The following is an 18,687-nucleotide window of genomic DNA, read 5'->3' on the forward strand; positions in this document are numbered from 1 at the left end:
TGACAGAGTGACACTCTGTCTTTAAAAAAAAAAAAAAAAAAAAAAAAAAAGAAGTTTTATTTGAAAATTTTCAATTTGGCAAAATACAGTAAATATGTTTTATTTAAAGTAGCTTATGGAAATGCCTATGAAATCAAATTAGTGATCATATTCTCATGTGGATAATCATCCTTCTCTCTGCACTATCATTTACAAGTAGGTATGAAATGTGAAGTGGGTTGTTGGTAGAGTCTGCATATTTGCCTCACCCAAATCTTAGGTTGAATTGTAATTCCCAGTTTTGGAGGGAGGTGGGGCCTGGTGGGAGGTGGTTAGATCATGGAGGTAGATTTCTCACAAATGGTTTAGTACCGCCCCCTTGACCCTGTCCTCAGAATAGCGACTGAGTTTTCTTGAGATCTGGTGGTTTAAACATGCGGCACCTCCCCAACCTTGCTTCTGCTTTTGCCATGTGATGTGCCGGCCCCTCTTAGCCTTCAGCCATGAGTAAAAGCTTCCTGAGGTCTCCCCAAAAGCCAAGCAGTGTTGGTGCCAGGCTTGTACAGCTTGCAGAACTGTGGGCCAATTAAACCTCTTTTAAAAATAAATTACCCAGTCTCGGGTATTTCCTTATAGCAATGCAAGAACAGCCTAATACAGATGTATTTCTTGATAAAGTTGAGTAACTTCTTGGTAGAGTAAACCTACACAAATAGCCCAACTTCTGTCTTTTGACTTTAAACAGATGATTAATAGAAAATTAGTTGACATAGGGGAAAGACATGCATTGTAAGAAAGTATACTTACTGGAAGGAGGCTTCTTCTACAAGAGAATAAGTATATATCATTAATGCAAGGGTTATTACGGTATGATACAGATTCATATAAAAATGAGTTTGGGTTTAATTTATTCTTATTCATTTTAATCTTCACTTGCTGATATTTATACCTTCTAAATTAAGTGTTGGCAAACTTATTTGGTAAAGAGTCATACAGCAAACATTTTAGGCTTTGGAGCCAAGAGGATACTAGGTAGGTACTTATGTAACAAGAGAGCAAACAAATTTCCAAAAATTTTTATGGATAAAATAAAAAATATAAGGCCAAGTGTGGTGGCTCACACCTGTAATCCCAGCACTTTAGGAGGCCAAGATGGGTAGATCATGAGATCAGGAGTTCAAGACCAGCCTGGCCAAGATGCTGAAACTCCGTCTCTACTAAAAATACAAAAATGAGCTGGGTGTAGTGGTGCCTGTAATCCCAGCTACTCAGGAGGCTGAGGCAGGAGAATAGCTTGAACTCAGGTGGCAGAGGTTGCAGTGAGCCGAGATTGTGCTACTGTACTCCAGCCTGGGTGACAGATCAAGGCTCTGTCTCAGAAACAAAACAAAAAACACCAATAAAAATAAAAGTCTTCAAATACAGGCCTACTAGTTAGAAAAATGGAATTTTCTGGAGGAAGACATCATTTCTCTTAATTGGGGTTCAGTAGTCTCTATCATCGAATAGATTGCGAATATTCATCTGTAAAGCCATTTTTGTTCATAGGCCATAAAGAAATAGGTGGGAAGGGCAGATGTGGTCCACAGGTAGTAGTTTGCCAACCTTTGTCCTAAACGTAAATTCAACAATATGATTCTCTTGGATAGATCTTTCTGCCAGATGAAAAAGAGAGTAACACTCTTAGGTGTTACTCTCTTTTTAACACTCCTAATATTCAAGCCAACTTTTAATTAATTCAGTATTTTAATAAAAATTTGTTCACTAACTCCTCATTTAAAAATTCAGACCAGTATTCTTTTCAAGTATAGATAAAGATGACAAGAGTAATTTTTAGAGTACCGTAATCTTATTTGTCTGTATTTTCACTGTTGACCAGCAGGGGGACACAGCTATATTCCATTCATAAAGTTACATTACAGTGGACTATTGAAGTACTGAGCAAGTATTAATTGACAGAGCAGTTCTTTTTGTTTGTTTGATCAGTGTCTTCCCCTGTTATCCAGCTTGGAATGCAGTGGTGAGATTACATCTGACTGCAGCCTCCACCTTGTGGGCTCAAGCGATTCCCCTACCTTAGCCTCCTGAGTAGCTGGGACTAAAGGCGTGTGTAACTATGTCTGGCTAATTTTTGATTTTTTGTGAAGACAGGGTCTCTCTATGTTGACCAGGCTGGTCTTGAAGTCCTGGGTTCAAGTGATCCTCCCGCCTTGGCCTCCCAGAGTATTGGGATTGCAAGTGTGAGCTACTACATCAGCCCAGTTATTCTTAATTATAGGGCATCTCTTTGAATCCATGTCCACTGAAACATTTTATGAGACATTAAACATAGTTGTAGGTATTATCAGAAGCACATTTTATATTTAGTTTTATTTTGTTATATAAAAAATTTTAAGGCCAGGAGTGGTGGCTCACACCCGTAATACTAGCATTTTGGGAGGCTGAGGTGGAAGGATTGCTTGAGCCCAAGAGTTTGATACCAGCCTGAACAACAGAGCAAGAACCTGTCTCTACAAAAAAGTAAAAGAAAATTAGCCAGGCTTGGTGGTATGTGCCTGTAGCCCCAGCTACTTGAGAAGGCTGAGGTGGGAGGATCATTTGAGCCCATAAAGTCAAGGCTGCAGTGACCATGATCACACCACTGCACTCAGCATGGGTCACAGAGTGAGACTCTGCCTCAAAAAAAAAATTATTTAAAAATCTAAATTCCAAAATTAATGTTCATTGGAAAACAATGAGTCTAGAACTTGTATATGCTCTAAATTTATTTAGAATTCAATTAAAAATTCTATTTTATACACTATTGCCAGTGGACCTGATGGAGTGCTGTAGCTTCTGGGCTCTCAAATAAGATTAAAGAGGGAGTGAAGAAATGCATTAAGAGAATAAAACATTTTTCAATCTTACCCATTTACGTCAAACCTATTACATCATCAAATGGAGGTGTGAAGTGACAAGAGGTCTAAACTTGAAGAACTAAATACTGTGCACAGAAGTAGCTCTCATAAATATAATAGGTTTCTAGTTTTGATTGAACAATTCTCTCTCTTTTTTTTTTTTTTTTTTTGAGATGGAGTCTGTTCATTACCCAGGCTGGCGTGGTGTGGTGCGATCTCGGCTCACTGCAACCTCCACCTCCCAGGTTCAAGTGATCCTCCTGCCTCAGCCTCCTGAGTAGCTGGGACTACAGGTACATGCCACCAATCCTCGCTAATTTTTGTATTTTTAGTAGAGACAGGATTTTACCATATTGGCCAGGCTGGTCTGGAATTCCTGACCTCAAGTGATCCACCCGCCTTGGCCTCCCAAAGTGGTAGGATTATAGGCATGAGCCACCACACCACACCTGGCTGAACAATTAAGTCGCTTTTAATTACAGTTGTCCTAAATTTAACATTCAACATTTCACTGTTCTACACTGATAAAATATTTCACTTATTTATTTCAATGAAATTTCTTGTAAAATTAGAAATCAACTTATATCTTGAGATGTACAATTCCTAACTTAAAATAAAAATATCTTAAAAACGTACCAAGATGCTATAAATATCGATTCACATGGAATACTCTGTCTCGCTGCACTGCACCACTCCAAGGATGCCTCTTGCATATTCTGTGGTGCTTTCTGGAATTTTGTAACTAGGCAGTTCTGCCTTTACTTCCTAGGTTTGCCAAGGTGTTTCATAAGCCACCTGCATGTCATCCTGAACATTTTCTATAGCAGAAAATAAATGAACAATATTCTCCAGAGTTTATTAGAACTTCCTAGGAGAGGGCCGGGTGCATTAGCTCACCCCTGTAATCCTAGCACTTTGGGAGGCCAAGGCAGGCAGATCGCTTGAGGGTAGGAGTTCAAGACCAGCCTGGTCAACATAGCAAAACCCCCATCTCTACTAAAAATACAAAAATGAGCTGGGCGTGTTGGTGCACACTTGTAATCCCAGCTACCTGGGAGGCTGAGACATGAGAATCACTTGAAACTGGGAGGTGGAGGTTGCACTGAGCAGAGATTTTGCCACTGTACTCCAGCCTGGGCAACAGAACAAGACTCTGTCTCAGAAACAAACAAACGTTTCTGGGAGAAACAGTTCTCATACATAAACTCCATAGCCACAGAAAGTTATCTGCCAAATAAGGGTGAAATTCACTTACTTGAAAAGTAGCCTTTTCTCTGAGCATAGCACACACCAAGGCCACAAACGGAAATCACTAAGACCACAACTACTACAGCTGCTATGATGCCACTTACGTTGAGATCATCTGGAACGTAAAACAAACCATGCATACATTTATGTGGATTACACAAACAGATGCAGTCATTAAATTGAAAAGGTTCAAAAACAGGTCCCCTTTGCAGCTATACCATAGAGCATACTTTAACAATTTTGAAGCCTGTTCAACTAACTCACTTCTAACACATGGTTCAAAATTGAACTTAAGCTTTGGAAAAATACTAAACTTTAGAAACTTCTCAGATTAAAAAAATAAAATGTACGGTATTCTTTTGCATTCCTTTGGAGATGTGTAATAATTCACAGGATTAAATATCAGACTGGAAGCAATCTTTGAAGTTCAATGAGTTCAAGTATTCTACTGCCACTCCCTACCCCGTATCTTACTTAAAATTCTCCTACATTATCATCTGTGTCAATTTCGCAAATAACGAAAAGCTTAGTATCAAAGAAAGCATGTGGTGCCCGGCATGTTGGCTTATGCCTGTAATCCCAGCTACCCAGGAGGCTGAGGTAGGAGGACTGCTTGAGGCCAGGAATTTGAGACCAGCCTAGGCAACATAGCAAGAACCCATCTCTAAAAAATAAAAATAAAAACAAATTAGCCATAAATGTATGGTGGTGCATTCCTGGCGTCCCAGCTACTCAGGAGGCTGAGGCTGGAGGATCACTTGAGCCTAGGAGTTTGAGAGTATAGTGAACTATGATTGCACTACTTCTCTGCAGTCTAGGTGACAGAGTGAGACTGTCTCTTTAAAAGAGCACATGTCATTGTTATTCTGTAAAACTAAGTGTAAGAAATACCTTCCTTCTTGAATTATATGTGTGTGTGTCTGTATATGTGTATATAGACAGCCGCATATATATATGCAACTAAACTGTCATCCCATTTATTAAAAATGAATTAAATTCCCTGAGGCTTTTCCTATGGCTATGAAGGAATCCACCCTCTAATGTGTGTAATGCAACTGGATTTTTTTGGACCCAAGTTTGGAAATAACTACTTGCGAGGTTTTTTTTCTTCTCCCCAGATTGATTCTGTTGCTCAAGAATTACTTACTAACCTTCCAAGCTTAACATTTCTGCAAATTGAGAATTTTATTAAAAATACTCTCATTCAAGTCATTAATAACATGATGAAAGTGACTTTGTTTAGGAAAGAACTATATAACAGGCTAGTAGACACCTCCTGTCATACAACACAATTTATTAACATTCTCTGAGCATGGGACTCAACTATGTGTGGATCCACTAAAACATTGTTTGGACCATATTTCTCCATGTTTTCCATGAGGATTTCATGAGCCACACTCTTCTGCCATTTAGATACTTTTCATGTATTTATTAAAGGAGCAATTCTTTAAAGAATTCCCATTTTAAAGGCAAGGCAGGTGGATCATGAGGTTGGGGTTTGAGACCAGCCTGACCAACAAGGTGAAATCCCACCTCTACTAAAAATACAAAAATTAGTTGGTGTGGTGGCACACCCCTGTAATCCTGGCTACTCAGGAGGCTGAAAGAGGAGAATCACTTGAACCTGGAAGATGGAGGTTGTGGTGAGCTGAGATTACGCTACTGCACTCCAGCCTAGGAAACATAGCGAGACTCCATCTCAAAAAATAAAATAAAATAAACAAAATAAAAAGCAAGTTTTAATTAGCATATGATTACATAACCTAGAGAAAATATTAGGTAACATTTTTCTCAACAGTAATTTTTAATATTTTAAAGCAATGTACATTTTGGAAAAGATCTTTTTAGAGATATTGTTTAAGGGAATCTTCTTATCATAAAAAACTTCTGGTCTCAAAATTCTTTCCTTATGCCAAGTATGTTATTAGTTTTATTAAATACCTCCAAAACATTAATTGATTATTTTTAAAAAAGGATACATGATACATCTTTTGAAAGGTTAAGTAATTTGACCAGAGTAGAAAACCTTAATTATTGCTTGGTATAAACTCAAGTTTGCTTGGGTATTGAGCTTTTTATTTGCTTTGATTAAAAAAGAGCAGAGAGAGAAAAAATTTACAGTAATCATAATCAAATCAAAGTCAAATCAGTAAGTAAAATTCCTGAGAACCAAAATGTGCCTTCTATTTACTTGGTAGCAGTAGTCAATAAATTTGACATCTATGAAACATTCGAAGTAAGGGCTATTACTTGACCAAAAAAGTTTCATGTAGTTTGTCAATGAATTTGACATCTATGAAGGATTCACCCTAAAGGCAAATCCTGACCAAAAATTGTCTTGTCCTGTAAGTCGTGGTATGAATTTTCTGTTCTTTTTCTTCAATGCAATGGGAGACAGAAGACAATAGTTCAGGAGTAAGTTAACCTCTTACATCCTGTTCGCTGTTCCCTATGATTGTTGAGTAAGTCATACAGCCATATTATGCCTCAGTGAAGAGAAAATGTAACATAAAGTATGAAAATAATTCATGAGGTTTTTTTGGAAAAAAAAAAAAAAAAAAAAAAGCCTCTATAAAAGGAAGGCACAATTTTTCTGGCTGAAAGAAAAGGAACCAAACTGCTGAAAAGCTCAGAGTAAGTGCAGTCTGTTGGAGTCTGACAGTGAGGCAGCCAAAAGCAACCAATCTATGCTTTACTGCACTTTGAAAAAATGTTTTCTTTTTTCTTTTTCGAGATGGAGTTTCTCGCTCTTTTTGCCCAGGCTAGAGTGCAGTGGTGTGATCTTGGCTCACTGCAACCTCCGCCTCCCGGTTCAAGGGATTTTCCTGGCTCAGTCTCCTGAGTGGCTGGGATGACAGTCATGTGCCACCATGCCTGGCTAATTTTATATTTTTAGTAGACATGGGGTTTCCTCCATGTTGGTCAGGCTGGTCTTGAACTCCCGACTTCAGGTGATCCACCCACCTCAGCCTCCCAGAGTGCTGGGATTACAGGCGTGAGCCACTGCGCCTGGCCTGTCTTCATTGTTTTTACCATTACCTTGTACTACCAGCACTATTTCTGTTTCTTTTCCCTTTCATTTAAATGGTCCTGTTTAATTTAAATGTCTACCTTTGCCTTCTCTTAAGAAATTTTATCTAGGAAGTCATGATTTTGATGTATTAGTTACTTTTTCTTAGCACATAATGAGTACAAAATGAATAAAATTTAAAAGTTTGTTTTTCCACTAGGACCAGTTTAATTTGAACATGATTCTTACATATCTACTCTTTCTAAGTACAAGTACTAAATATTCAAAAATTAGCTGGGTGTGGTGGGTGCGCCTGTAATCTCAGCTACTAGGGAAGCTGAGGCAAGAGAATTGCTTGAACCCAGGAGGCAGAGGTTTCGGTGAGCCAAGATTGCACCACTGCACTCCAGCCTGGGTGACAGACCACGACTCTGTCTCAAAAAAAAACAAAAAAAAAAACAAAAAGAAAACTGAAAAACCAAAAACCATTAGAACATATGTAAATGAATGAAATGAGAAAATAATATCTTAAGTTTTAAAGATGTTCTGATGAATTTTTAAAATAATTTCAAAAGCAGCATTGAAAAAGATACTTTCTGATTACTTAAATAACTGCAAAGTTGACTCTAAATGTTAATACCTGAATTAATTTGGTGTCTAATATCAATGATATACATTCCTGAATTTTTTTAAAAAATTAGAAATTCAAACTTCTGGACCTTCAACAATTTATAAGAAGATACTTAGCTTTATTTGAAAGAAAGATTACTCAGAAGACTATATTTTAAAAACAATTATTTAAAAAACTAAAAAAAGGTGGTTAAATATAATACTAAGTATTTTTGGCTTATTTGGGAGATGGCTTAAAAACAGCATCTTTGCTTCTTTGCAACACATCATAGCACATTAATTTTAAACGTTCCTTCCTGTTTATCCTTCAGGTCACTCAGACATTTCCTACTCCTTCCTCCTTCTACCCTCAAATGCAGCACTTCTCAGTCTAATTGCAAACCATTTGTTCCTCTTGATACTTCACTTACCTACTTGCATGCGTTTCCCAGGACACCTGCGATATCCAACAGAATTGCGGGCCTCACAGGAATATTCTCCAGTGTCCAGTTTGGAAACAGTATTAAATTGCTATTTGTGGATGGAAAAATATATATATATATATTAAGCCACAGATCTATAAGTAGACTTTTTAAATAACCCTGTCCCTTGAATTTTAGCATTAAGTTTGGCTTTTCTTTTTAAAAATGTGAGACTTTATATCTTTACTATGAATTTAAAAATCTGCCATGACTAGAGTTTAAGCTAGAGTCCCAGGCATCCCCAAACTGGCCACATGCGGTCCCCTGAGGCCATTTATCCGGCCCCGCCACACTTCAGGAAGGGGTACCTCTTTCATTGGTGGTCAGTGAGAGGAGCACAGTATGTGGCGGCCCTCCATCGGTCTGAGGGACAGTGAACTGGCCTCCTGTGTAAAAAGTTGGGGACACCTGCCATAGACTTTTGCTTCATTTGACAGAGAACAACAAAGACAAAATACATACAGGGAAGTTCCCTTTTTTTTTTTTTTTTTTTTTTAACTATGAAAGCAGTAGTTAGGAAGGCAGTAAGCATTTTTTAAAGTTCGTGACACATGGTCGTACTAAGTAATCTAGGTATTTCTAAATCCTAGGAAACATGATTTATAAATGATTTATAAATGAAAGGCAGGCTTCCCTGGTAAAAGGGTTAATTTACTTCCCTAAGTCACAAGTGAGTTCACTGCAGCAGCCAAGGAGAAACACTTCCTTTAAAGAGCCAGTTACTACCAGGAGGTAGCTTAGGGCCTAGCAAAATCGTACTTGGTATCAGTTTATAGGATTGTCAACTCTGTCAATTCTAGAATTTTTTTAAATTCTGAAAAGATAAAGTCCAGCCCTTGCTCCTTCCTTCCCTGTCAAAGCAACCAAAAGCTAAGACTGATATAATAGACTTCATTACTTTTATCAGTAGTTTTGTCCTCTCGCAGGATATTTGGAAGGAATGAAGGCAGACAAAAAGGAAGAAGAGGAGAAAAGAGGGAAGAGAGGGAGAGAGGGAGTGAGGAGGGAGAGAGAGGAGGGAGGGAGTGAAGAGGGAGAGAGGGGAGGGAGGGAGTGAGGAGGGAGAGAGGAGGGAGGGAGTGAGGAGGGAGAGAGAGGAGGGAGGGAGGGAGTGAGGAGGGAGAGGGGAGGGAGGGAGTGAGGAGGGAGAGAGAGGAGGGAGGGAGTGAGGAGGGAGAGAGGGGAGGGAGGGAGTGAGGAGGGAGAGAGGAGGGAGGGAGTGAGGAGGGAGAGAGGGGAGGGAGGGAGTGAGGAGGGAGAGAGGAGGGAGGGAGTGAGGAGGGAGAGAGAGGAGGGAGGGAGAGAGGGGAGGGAGGGAGTGAGGAGGGAGAGAGGAGGGAGGGAGTGAGGAGGGAGAGAGGGGAGGGAGGGAGTGAGGAGGGAGAGAGGAGGGAGGGAGTGAGGAGGGAGAGAGAGGAGGGAGGGAGTGAGGAGGGAGAGAGGGGAGGGAGGGAGTGAGGAGGGAGAGAGGAGGGAGGGAGTGAGGAGGGAGAGAGGAGGGAGGGAGTGAGGAGGGAGAGAGAGGAGGGAGGGAGTGAGGAGGGAGAGAGAGGAGGGAGGGAGTGAGGAGGGAGAGAGGGGAGGGAGGGAGTGAGGAGGGAGAGAGGAGGGAGGGAGTGAGGAGGGAGAGAGGGGAGGGAGGGAGTGAGGAGGGAGAGAGAGGAGGGAGGGAGTGAGGAGGGAGAGAGGGGAGGGAGGGAGTGAGGAGGGAGAGAGGGGAGGGAGGGAGTGAGGAGGGAGAGAGGAGGGAGGGAGTGAGGAGGGAGAGAGGGGAGGGAGGGAGTGAGGAGGGAGAGAGGAGGGAGGGAGTGAGGAGGGAGAGAGGGGAGGGAGGGAGTGAGGAGGGAGAGGAGGGAGGGAGTGAGGAGGGAGAGAGGGGAGGGAGGGAGTGAGGAGGGAGAGAGAGGAGGGAGGGAGTGAGGAGGGAGAGAGGGGAGGGAGGGAGTGAGGAGGGAGAGAGGGGAGGGAGGGAGGGAAGAAAGGCGTGTAATCCTGGTCACCTTGAAGGGTCATTGTCTCAGAGCCTCCTAAATGGAGGGAGAGAAAGTTTGCTTTTTTTTGTTTTTCACTCTATGGAATCATCTCTCACTCTCCTCAAAGCCAGAATGCTTTTAGAATATTCACCATGAACTCAGGGCCAAGGTTGCATATAAATAATATGTTAGACTAAAACCCAAAATGATCTTCCAGCACATTATAACTGGTAATTATAAGGAAGTCACTGGCTTCCATACACTGGAGTCTTTGTGGTTCATTTCTCACATAAAAACCTATCCTGGTTCAACCCAGGTGCATTCCTTTGACATCACAAGCTGTTCCAAAGGTTGAGGTTAGCTGAGGAAAGCAAATCTGTATCCCTTCAGACTTGCCTTGGGGCTTTTATCACCTGCCCTGAGAAAAAATAAATTTGAAAAGTAAATATAGCAAAGTGTGACAGCAGGTTTTTCTGCCCAATTGCTCAGTGTAAAATCACTCAGACCTGCTGACTGCGCCTGCTGACTGCTGAGAGGCCAGAGCGTGGCAGTGGTAGAGGAGTAGCCACAGCCAACTGGCTCATTATTCAGCCACTAGCAATTTGCTTTCCTGTTTATCAGAAGATCTAGTTTATAAACATTATTGTGTACTTGTAGATGAAAGGAATGAAGCATTATAGCCTCCTTTCAAAATTCATTAAAATTGGCTGGGTCTGGTGGCTCACGCCTGTAATCCCAGCGCCTTGGGAGGCCAAGGTGGGCGGATTACTTGAGGTCAGGAGTTTGAGACCAGCCTGGCCAGCAGGAAGAAATCCCGTCTCTACTAAAAATGAAAAAATTAGCCAGGCGTGGTGGTGGGCACCTGTAGTCCCAGCTACTCTGGAGGCTGAGGCAGGATAATTGCTTGAATCAGGAGGCGGAGGTTGCAGTGAGCCGAGATTATCTCAGTGCACTCTAGCCCGGGCAACAGAGTGAGACTCAGTTTCAAAAAACAACAACAACAACAACAAAATTCATTGTTATTGTTATGACCACACCTTTAAGATTTTTTTGATAATGGCTGTCACAGTGATTCTGTGTTAGAAGGCAGACGATTTTAAACTGACATGGAATATTACATCGACTGCATTTTTTTTTAGAAAGCTTCAAGCAAACTTCCACTTCTATTCCTAAAAATCACAGATGAAAAAGTAAAATACTTTTTATTTTTAAATGAAATTAGCTTCACAGAGCTTACTCATAGATTGTCATCAGTATTCCTAGAAAGGTCTTTCAATAAGAATATTTTAAAGGAGGAAACAGATTATCTGGACTCAATCTAAAGTAACAGACTGTCAAGTCAGAGAATCAATTGGTGGTGGTCTACAGTTCCGGAAATATTTAATGACACAGGAATCCTACCATGATTCACTAGGATTGACTACAGTTACTATTTTCACCTGGTCAGGGTATCCCCAAGCAAGTTTTCATGCATTTTCCTGATGTTGTAAATTGAAGCTACACTTAGTAATTTTCTAGCCCAGAAGATAGCTGTAGATAACTGTCTGATCCATCATCATGAATCAGGCTTAGTGGGCTTTGGGGCACTGTTACTTAAGGCAGTGTGCAGTTTTTAAAAGTTTATAGCGCATGGCAGTATTCAGTAGTCTAGGGATTTTTAATTCCTAGGAAATACCACCTATATAAATGAAGGCCTCCCTGGTAAAAGGGTTAATGCACTTTCCTAAGTCACAAGCGAGTTCACTGCAGCAGCAAATAACAAACACTTCCTTTAAAGAGCCAGAGTTACTACCAGAAAGTAGCTTAGGGTCTAGGAAAACCTTAATTGGTATCATTTATAGGACGATCAACTCTAGAAGTTTTTGAAATTCTGAAAAGATAAACACGCAGTCTTTGTTCCTTTGCTTCAGGAGCCTTTACTGGTCCTTCACGCTCCGCTCCGTCAGTCTCTGTTTTCTCCTCCCGTCTCCTGCAGCAGCTCTTTCCATCGCTTCTTGGTGCAAGTGCTGCCATCTTTCCTGCTCCCCCTGCCTCTCTCCACTTAGCAAGCAATGGTATCAGTTCTCTTCAACATCATCTTAAGTTCTAATATTTTTTTAATCCAAATGCAAGACAGTTATCAAGTCAATTCTTGAAATGGCCTTACCAGAGTTCCGGTTTTTGTATTCATTGTATATGAGCTGTTGGTGCTTTGGGAGCCAAGTCTGGGATTCTCTAGCAAACGGATGCCATCCTTAAACCACGTGTATTCAGCAGCTGGATTCCCTTCTTTGTCTTGACATCGTAGCTCTACCACAGTTCCAGTCAGAGCAGAAGAGGGTACTTCACACGATGGAACTGCTGGGGCCACTAAACAATGGAAGTCAAATGATATTGGTTATTTATAAGCTAATTAAGGTTGCTTGCTTGTTTTTTTCAAAGCTGTTGACTTTGTCTCTACAATCAAAGGTTTTAATAGCCAGGTAAAGATGTGTGCTTACTGGACCCTGTGATAGAAACCACTTACTTGTCCAACAAACCCATCTTCTTTTCTCATGGGCACAGAGTAGACCATGTTTCCCAGCACTCTTGTTGCCAGATGGGGTCACATACATGAGTTCTGCCCAGTGGAATGTGGGAAAAAGTGATAAATGCCATTTCCAGGTCTGACTAATTAAAAACCTCCCACAAGTCTCCATTCATTCATATCCTCTACCCTCTCCCACTACTAAGTAGGTGTCAACAATAGTGACCTTGGAAAGTCACGTATTGAAGATGTCAGACCTACATTAGGTTGAGTCTCTCATTGTTAGGGACGAGCCGTGCTGTCTCAGAAAACCCCCTCCATGCAGGCTGACCCCATCCCTCTGATTGCTCTGCAGATGCATTCCTGAACCCCTACCTAGGCGGCACACCAAGGCTGCCAGACATGTGGCAATTAAGCAAAGCCTGATTGTAGCCATCCAGGCAGCTCACGGGAGGACAGGGAAAACATATGTTGGTCATCCATACTTGTGAATTCCTGTTTGACACATATCTGTAAAAAATCCTGGTTTCTGTCTTCTTTTTTAAAGACTGCCACCACAAAAGTCACAGGATGATGTATTGTAGGTCTGTAGCAAGTTAACAAACTATCTCTGTGCCTGTTACCTGAAACTCCCTTATGCCCCCCTCAACCCATATAAACCCTTGACTTGCAAGCTCAGGGCTGCCACCTCTGATTGTTATGGAGCAGCCTGGCAGGTAAACAAAACTTGATTGCCTGACTTTGGGTCTATTCTCCTTTCTCTTGGCTAACCTTACACTAATGATTTCTTGAGGTAAAGTAATACAGCTCTTCTACCACTGCCCCAACTATTTAGGCTTTACTTAAGTGATAAAGAAACTTATTAAGTACCTCAATGAGAGTTAAGGGCTTATCTGTTATAATAGTAAGCATTACCATAGCTAATATAGCAGCTATTCTTTATTAGATAATCTCTTTTTCTTTTTGGTTTATTTTCTTTAATTGGTTTATTACCAATTATATTTAAAAGAAGCCAAATTTGAGAGGGAGTGTGTGTGGGTGCAGATAGATTTTTTTTTTTTTTGAGACAGAATCTCACCCTATAACCCAGGCCAGAGTACAGTGGTGTGATTACGGTTTAGTGAAGCCTCAACCCCTGAGCTCAAGTGATTGATCCTTCTACCTCAACCTCCCGAGTAGCTGGAATCTAGGCTTGAGGCACCACAACCAGCTAATTAAAAATATATTTTTTAACATAGACAGGATCTCACTATGTTGCCCATGCTGCTCTTGAAGTCCTGGGCTCAAGCAATCCTCTGCTTCGGCCTCCCACAGTGCTGGAATTATAGGCATGAGCCACCATGCCCAGCCAAACCTGAGTATTTTTTTCAGGCCCAGTACTCAAGTATAAATCTCATTCTGTCTAGAACTGGCCGTTAGAAGATACCTGCTCCAGGTATTAGGGTTATTCTGGTGTCAGGTATTAGAAAGTAAACCAAACTTCATCAGGTGACCTGTTATCCAGGAAAACCCAGAATTGGCTGTGGTAGGCAGAATTATAAGGTGGTCGGTCTCCCAAGATTGTGGTCCTTGGTATAAATACACTTTCTTTTTTCCAGTTATTCAATCAAACACTAATTTAGGTACTGTGGTAAAAAAGATATTAGAAATGTAACTAAGGTCCCAAAACCATTGTCTCTAAGAGAGGGCAATTTCATGAATGGATTTGACCTAATCACATGAACCTTTAAAAGCAGAGCGTTTTCTCTGGCTGGTTACAGAAGGGAAAGTCAGAGATTCAAGGCACAAAAAGAAGGCGAGGCATGGTGGCTCATGCCTGTAATTCTAGCACTTTGGGAAGCCAAGGCATAAGGATTGCTTGAGGCCAGGAGTTTGACACCTGCCTGGGCAACATAGCGAGATTGTGTCTCTACAAAACCAAACAAACAAACAAACAAACAAACAAACAAAAACAGTAGTGTGTGCCTGTGGTTTCAGCTAACTGGGAGGCTGAGATGGGAGAATTGCTTAAGCCAAGGAGGTTGAGGCTGTACTAAGCTGTGATCTGGAAGACAGAGTGAAATCTTGTCTCAAAACAACGAGTACAAGATGAATTTGAGAAATTTGACATGCTTTTCATTGAAGATGGAAGGGACCATGTAACAGGGAATGTGGTATCCTCTAGGAGTTGAGTGTGGGCCCTCATCTCATAGCCGGCATGTGACAGGGACCTCAGTCCTACAACCACAAGGAACTGAAATCTGCCAACACCAAGAATAAGCCTGGAAAAAGATTTTCCTCACAGGCTGTAGATGAGAACTCAGCCTTGTCAACACCTTGATTTCATCCTGTGATACCTTGGGCAGATAACCCAGTCTTCTTGTTGGACTTCTGCTCTATAGAGCTATGAGCTAATAAATGCATGCTCTTTTATTCTGCTGACTGTGAGAGAATTTGTTACATAACACTTAAAAAATGAACGAACTGGCTGGACCTGCTGCCAGGTTTTCTGAAATAAACTTCTCCTATACTAGTACATCCCTAGTATTTAAGAAAGAACATGAACAACATGAAAAAGGAAGGGGAGCTGTTTTAGTCTCTTTGCTTGGTAGATTAAACACCACCAATGAAAGAGACGAGACTGTGTTCCTCCACAAACTACCATCGTGCTGTTACGATAATCAGTGATTCCTTTTATTTACTTATTTTTTCAAGACAGTCTTGCTGTCTTACAGGTTGGAGTACAGTGGTACAATCATAGCTCATTGCAGCCTTGAACTCCTGGGCTTAAGTGATTTTCCTGTCTCAGCCTTCCAAGTAGCTGAGAACTCCTGGGTTCAAGTGATCCTCCTGCCTGAGATACATATATACATATATACATATATATATGTATATACACACACACACACACACACACACACATATATATACAGCCGTGGCATGCACCTGTAGTCTCAGCTATATACACACACACACACACACACACACACACACACACACACACATACATATTTTTCTTTAAAGAGATATGGGGAACTCACTATGATGCCCAGACTGGGCTCAATCTCCTGGCCTCAAGAGATCCTCCCACTTCAATCTCCCAGAGTGGTGACATTACAGGCATGAGCCACTGTGCCTAGCCTATCCATGATTCATATAGAAACTAAACATACTGGTTTTGGAGTTAACCCCATCTGGGTTTAAATCTCAGTCCAGACACTTTCTAGCTGTATGGCCTTGTTAAATCATTTAACTTCCATTTACTTATCTGTACAAATCAGGTTGTTAGTGAAGATGAAGTAAAATTACATATGTGAAACGGCCTAACACATATCAGCAATGTAATCAATGTCAATTTCCTTTATTTACCAAATGATTTCTCATCCCCTCTGGTCTCCTTTTTTTGATGTTATTCCTTCTCTATCATCTTGTATGATACTATTTTAAATGGTTGGAGAAATGTATATATGCTGAAAACTATTGAAAAATAAACTCTCAGGAAAGGTACTCCTATTTACATTGTAAGACCATTAGGAATTACCTCCATCTTTAACAAAGAGATACTTTGTGATAACAAGTTACTAAAATTTTAGCAGCCAGTGAAGGGATGGGGAGAAATTGCCAAGAGCTTGCAGGGAAGGTGATGCTTATGGTTTCTGTAACTTGACTGGTTGAGGCCCCCAGTTTAAGCTGCCATGTTCATGAACCAGTACCTGGTTGCCCCAGGGCTGGGTAGTGGGGAAGGGGTGGGAGACGTAGTCATACACATACATGCACATCACCTAATACTTCCAGAGTGACCGTATCCTCTTCCAAGTTTTGGCCTTTCTCAGATGGGGCACTAACTTCACAACGATATTTCCCCGCATCACTTCTGGTTACATTTTTGATCCGGATACTGAAATCTATCATCTCAGCTCGATTTTTAAAATTACCTTTTAGGAAAAGAAGACATTGATGTTAGTAATAATCCAAGTAGCTTTCTGTGCAATACCTTCCTCATCTAGTCAGTTCACTTAGTAACCAAAACATTTATTTCCCTATTAAAAAGTTTAAAATGTAAAAATTATATATAGATGCTGTTATTTTACATTTTTCTTTTGGAAAGGGTGGTTTCTAAAATGTTCAAAAAATTTAGCTTTATATTCTCATATTTTATTTCATTTATCTACTTTTAGTTTATTCTACTAGCTTTGTCAAAACAAAGATCAAACTTCTTTGGCAGTGTTGTAATGCCTATGTTTGACATTATACTTCTCACTGAATCAAAATTTTGAAATATTTATGTATAAGGTTAATAACTGTCAGTTAAGCAGTTCACTGAGCAATTAAATGTTTTTGACCCTAGGCACTCAGATTTCATTGCTACTGTAAGATGGGCATAATTTGTCCAGTTTCAGTCTAACATATAACTTACAGTAACAAGATGCAGGTTCTTGTACCGATTTTCTAATTAGTTGGATGGCACTAAACAAGACATTTTAGGTATTTGTCTTCACTCACATAAAACAGGGCTAATAAAATCTTTTTTAAAATTTACTTTCTAGGTAAGCAGACAAGGCCATGTGAAAACATTTTGCTAAAAGTTGGTAAACAAACCTAAGGCAAAATTTGTAAGGTATTATCATACTAATTATTTTCTAATATTTAACTGACATTTTTCTAATTTAACGGAAGTAAAAACTGCATATTTTTGGAACTACAAAATTCAGTAGTTATACAAGATGAGTTAAAATTGTAAAGTTGGTCATAATAATAAGTTCATTCATGCATATTTTCATTTAATTATATTAAGACATAATTATAAAACAGGTAAAATTTTGTGAAAGTATTCCTATTTATTCTAGCTTAGGTGGTCTTGCCCATATCAATGGATAGTCTGGTACTGGCCACTCCATTAGATACTCAAATAATCATATGGCCCATAGATTTTGTCAAAAAGATTTGGCAATGCAACTCTGATCTGTCCGTCAGTCCATATGCCAGATCAAGCATATCAATCTCCTTGTCAGTGATTGTGTCTAACCGCAAATATGTGCTTTTCAAAGATGAGGTGACGGACAGAGCAAGCAAGGTTCCCTCCTGTGCAGGAAACCCATCAATATCTAGATGATTTTCAACCGCAACATCTAACAGAGCGTCATCAACTTTTCCTTTGTTTGTTAACGTTTCACTGTTGGTTTATAAAGTGGACTGTTAATTTTATCTTCTGGGCTGCTCTGGGCCTGCACTGACATGTTTGACTATGGCTGACCCCAGTGCTCCCACCCGATCCCCAGTGCCCAACTCCCTGGCAGGCTGTCAGCTCCAGCATGGACCCTGTGAGGAGCAGCCGCCAGCAGGTGGCCACTGAGGCCCTTCCATATATATATATATATATATATATATATATATATATATATATATTTTTTTTTTTTTTTTTTTTTTTTTTTGAGACAGGGTCTTGCTCTGTTGCCCAGACTGGAGTGCAGTGGTGTGATCTTGGCTCACTGTAAGCCATTCTCATGCCTCAGCTTCCTGAGCATCTGGGATTACAGATGTGCACCACCACACTGACTAATTTTTGTATTTTTAGTAGAGATGGGGTTTCACCACGTTGATTAGGCTAGTCTTGAATTCCTGGCCTTAAGTGATCTGCACACCTCAGCCTCCCAAAGTTCTGGGATTATAGGCATGAGCCACTGCGCCCAGCCCCATATTATATTTTAAAGAATTCAACTCAAATGCTTGCCTCATTCCCTTTCTAGTTCCCTTGTAAAAATATTAATATCTTCAGAAAACCAGGGAGTCTGGTTTAATTGGCTGGAACAGTAACTTTTTGTGTGGTAGCCCACGTAACACTGTGGCATAAGAAAAGGTGTTTAAAAACATTTTATTTCTTGATAGTAACATTCAGAATTAAAATAGTGTTTTGCACCTCGTGTGGTGGCTTACACCTGTAGTCCCAGCCAATTGGAAGGCTGAAATGGGAGGATCACTTGAGGACAGAAGTTTGAGGCTAGCC

At 40.5% G+C, this 18,687-nt stretch overlaps 1 protein-coding gene across 2 annotated transcripts in view; it reads right to left on the reverse strand.

The window, feature by feature from the left end:
* JAM2 (junctional adhesion molecule 2) overlaps positions 1-18,687 on the reverse strand; it is a 69,829-nt gene that overhangs the window by 7,084 nt on the left and 44,058 nt on the right. For both annotated transcript variants that reach the window (XR_012514897.1, XM_003934332.4), the window contains exons 4-8: positions 16,466-16,618; positions 12,345-12,547; positions 8,175-8,274; positions 4,132-4,239; positions 787-802 (exon numbers count right to left, since the gene is read on the reverse strand). Coding sequence is in view for 1 of the 2 variants with exons in the window: in XM_003934332.4 (XP_003934381.1) it covers positions 787-802; positions 4,132-4,239; positions 8,175-8,274; positions 12,345-12,547; positions 16,466-16,618 (580 nt within the window). In the remaining variant the exon portion in view is untranslated. The remainder of the gene's footprint in view (positions 1-786; positions 803-4,131; positions 4,240-8,174; positions 8,275-12,344; positions 12,548-16,465; positions 16,619-18,687) is intronic.

Source organism: Saimiri boliviensis, chromosome 18, assembly GCF_048565385.1.
Source record: "Saimiri boliviensis isolate mSaiBol1 chromosome 18, mSaiBol1.pri, whole genome shotgun sequence".
NCBI lineage: Eukaryota > Metazoa > Chordata > Mammalia > Primates > Cebidae > Saimiri > Saimiri boliviensis.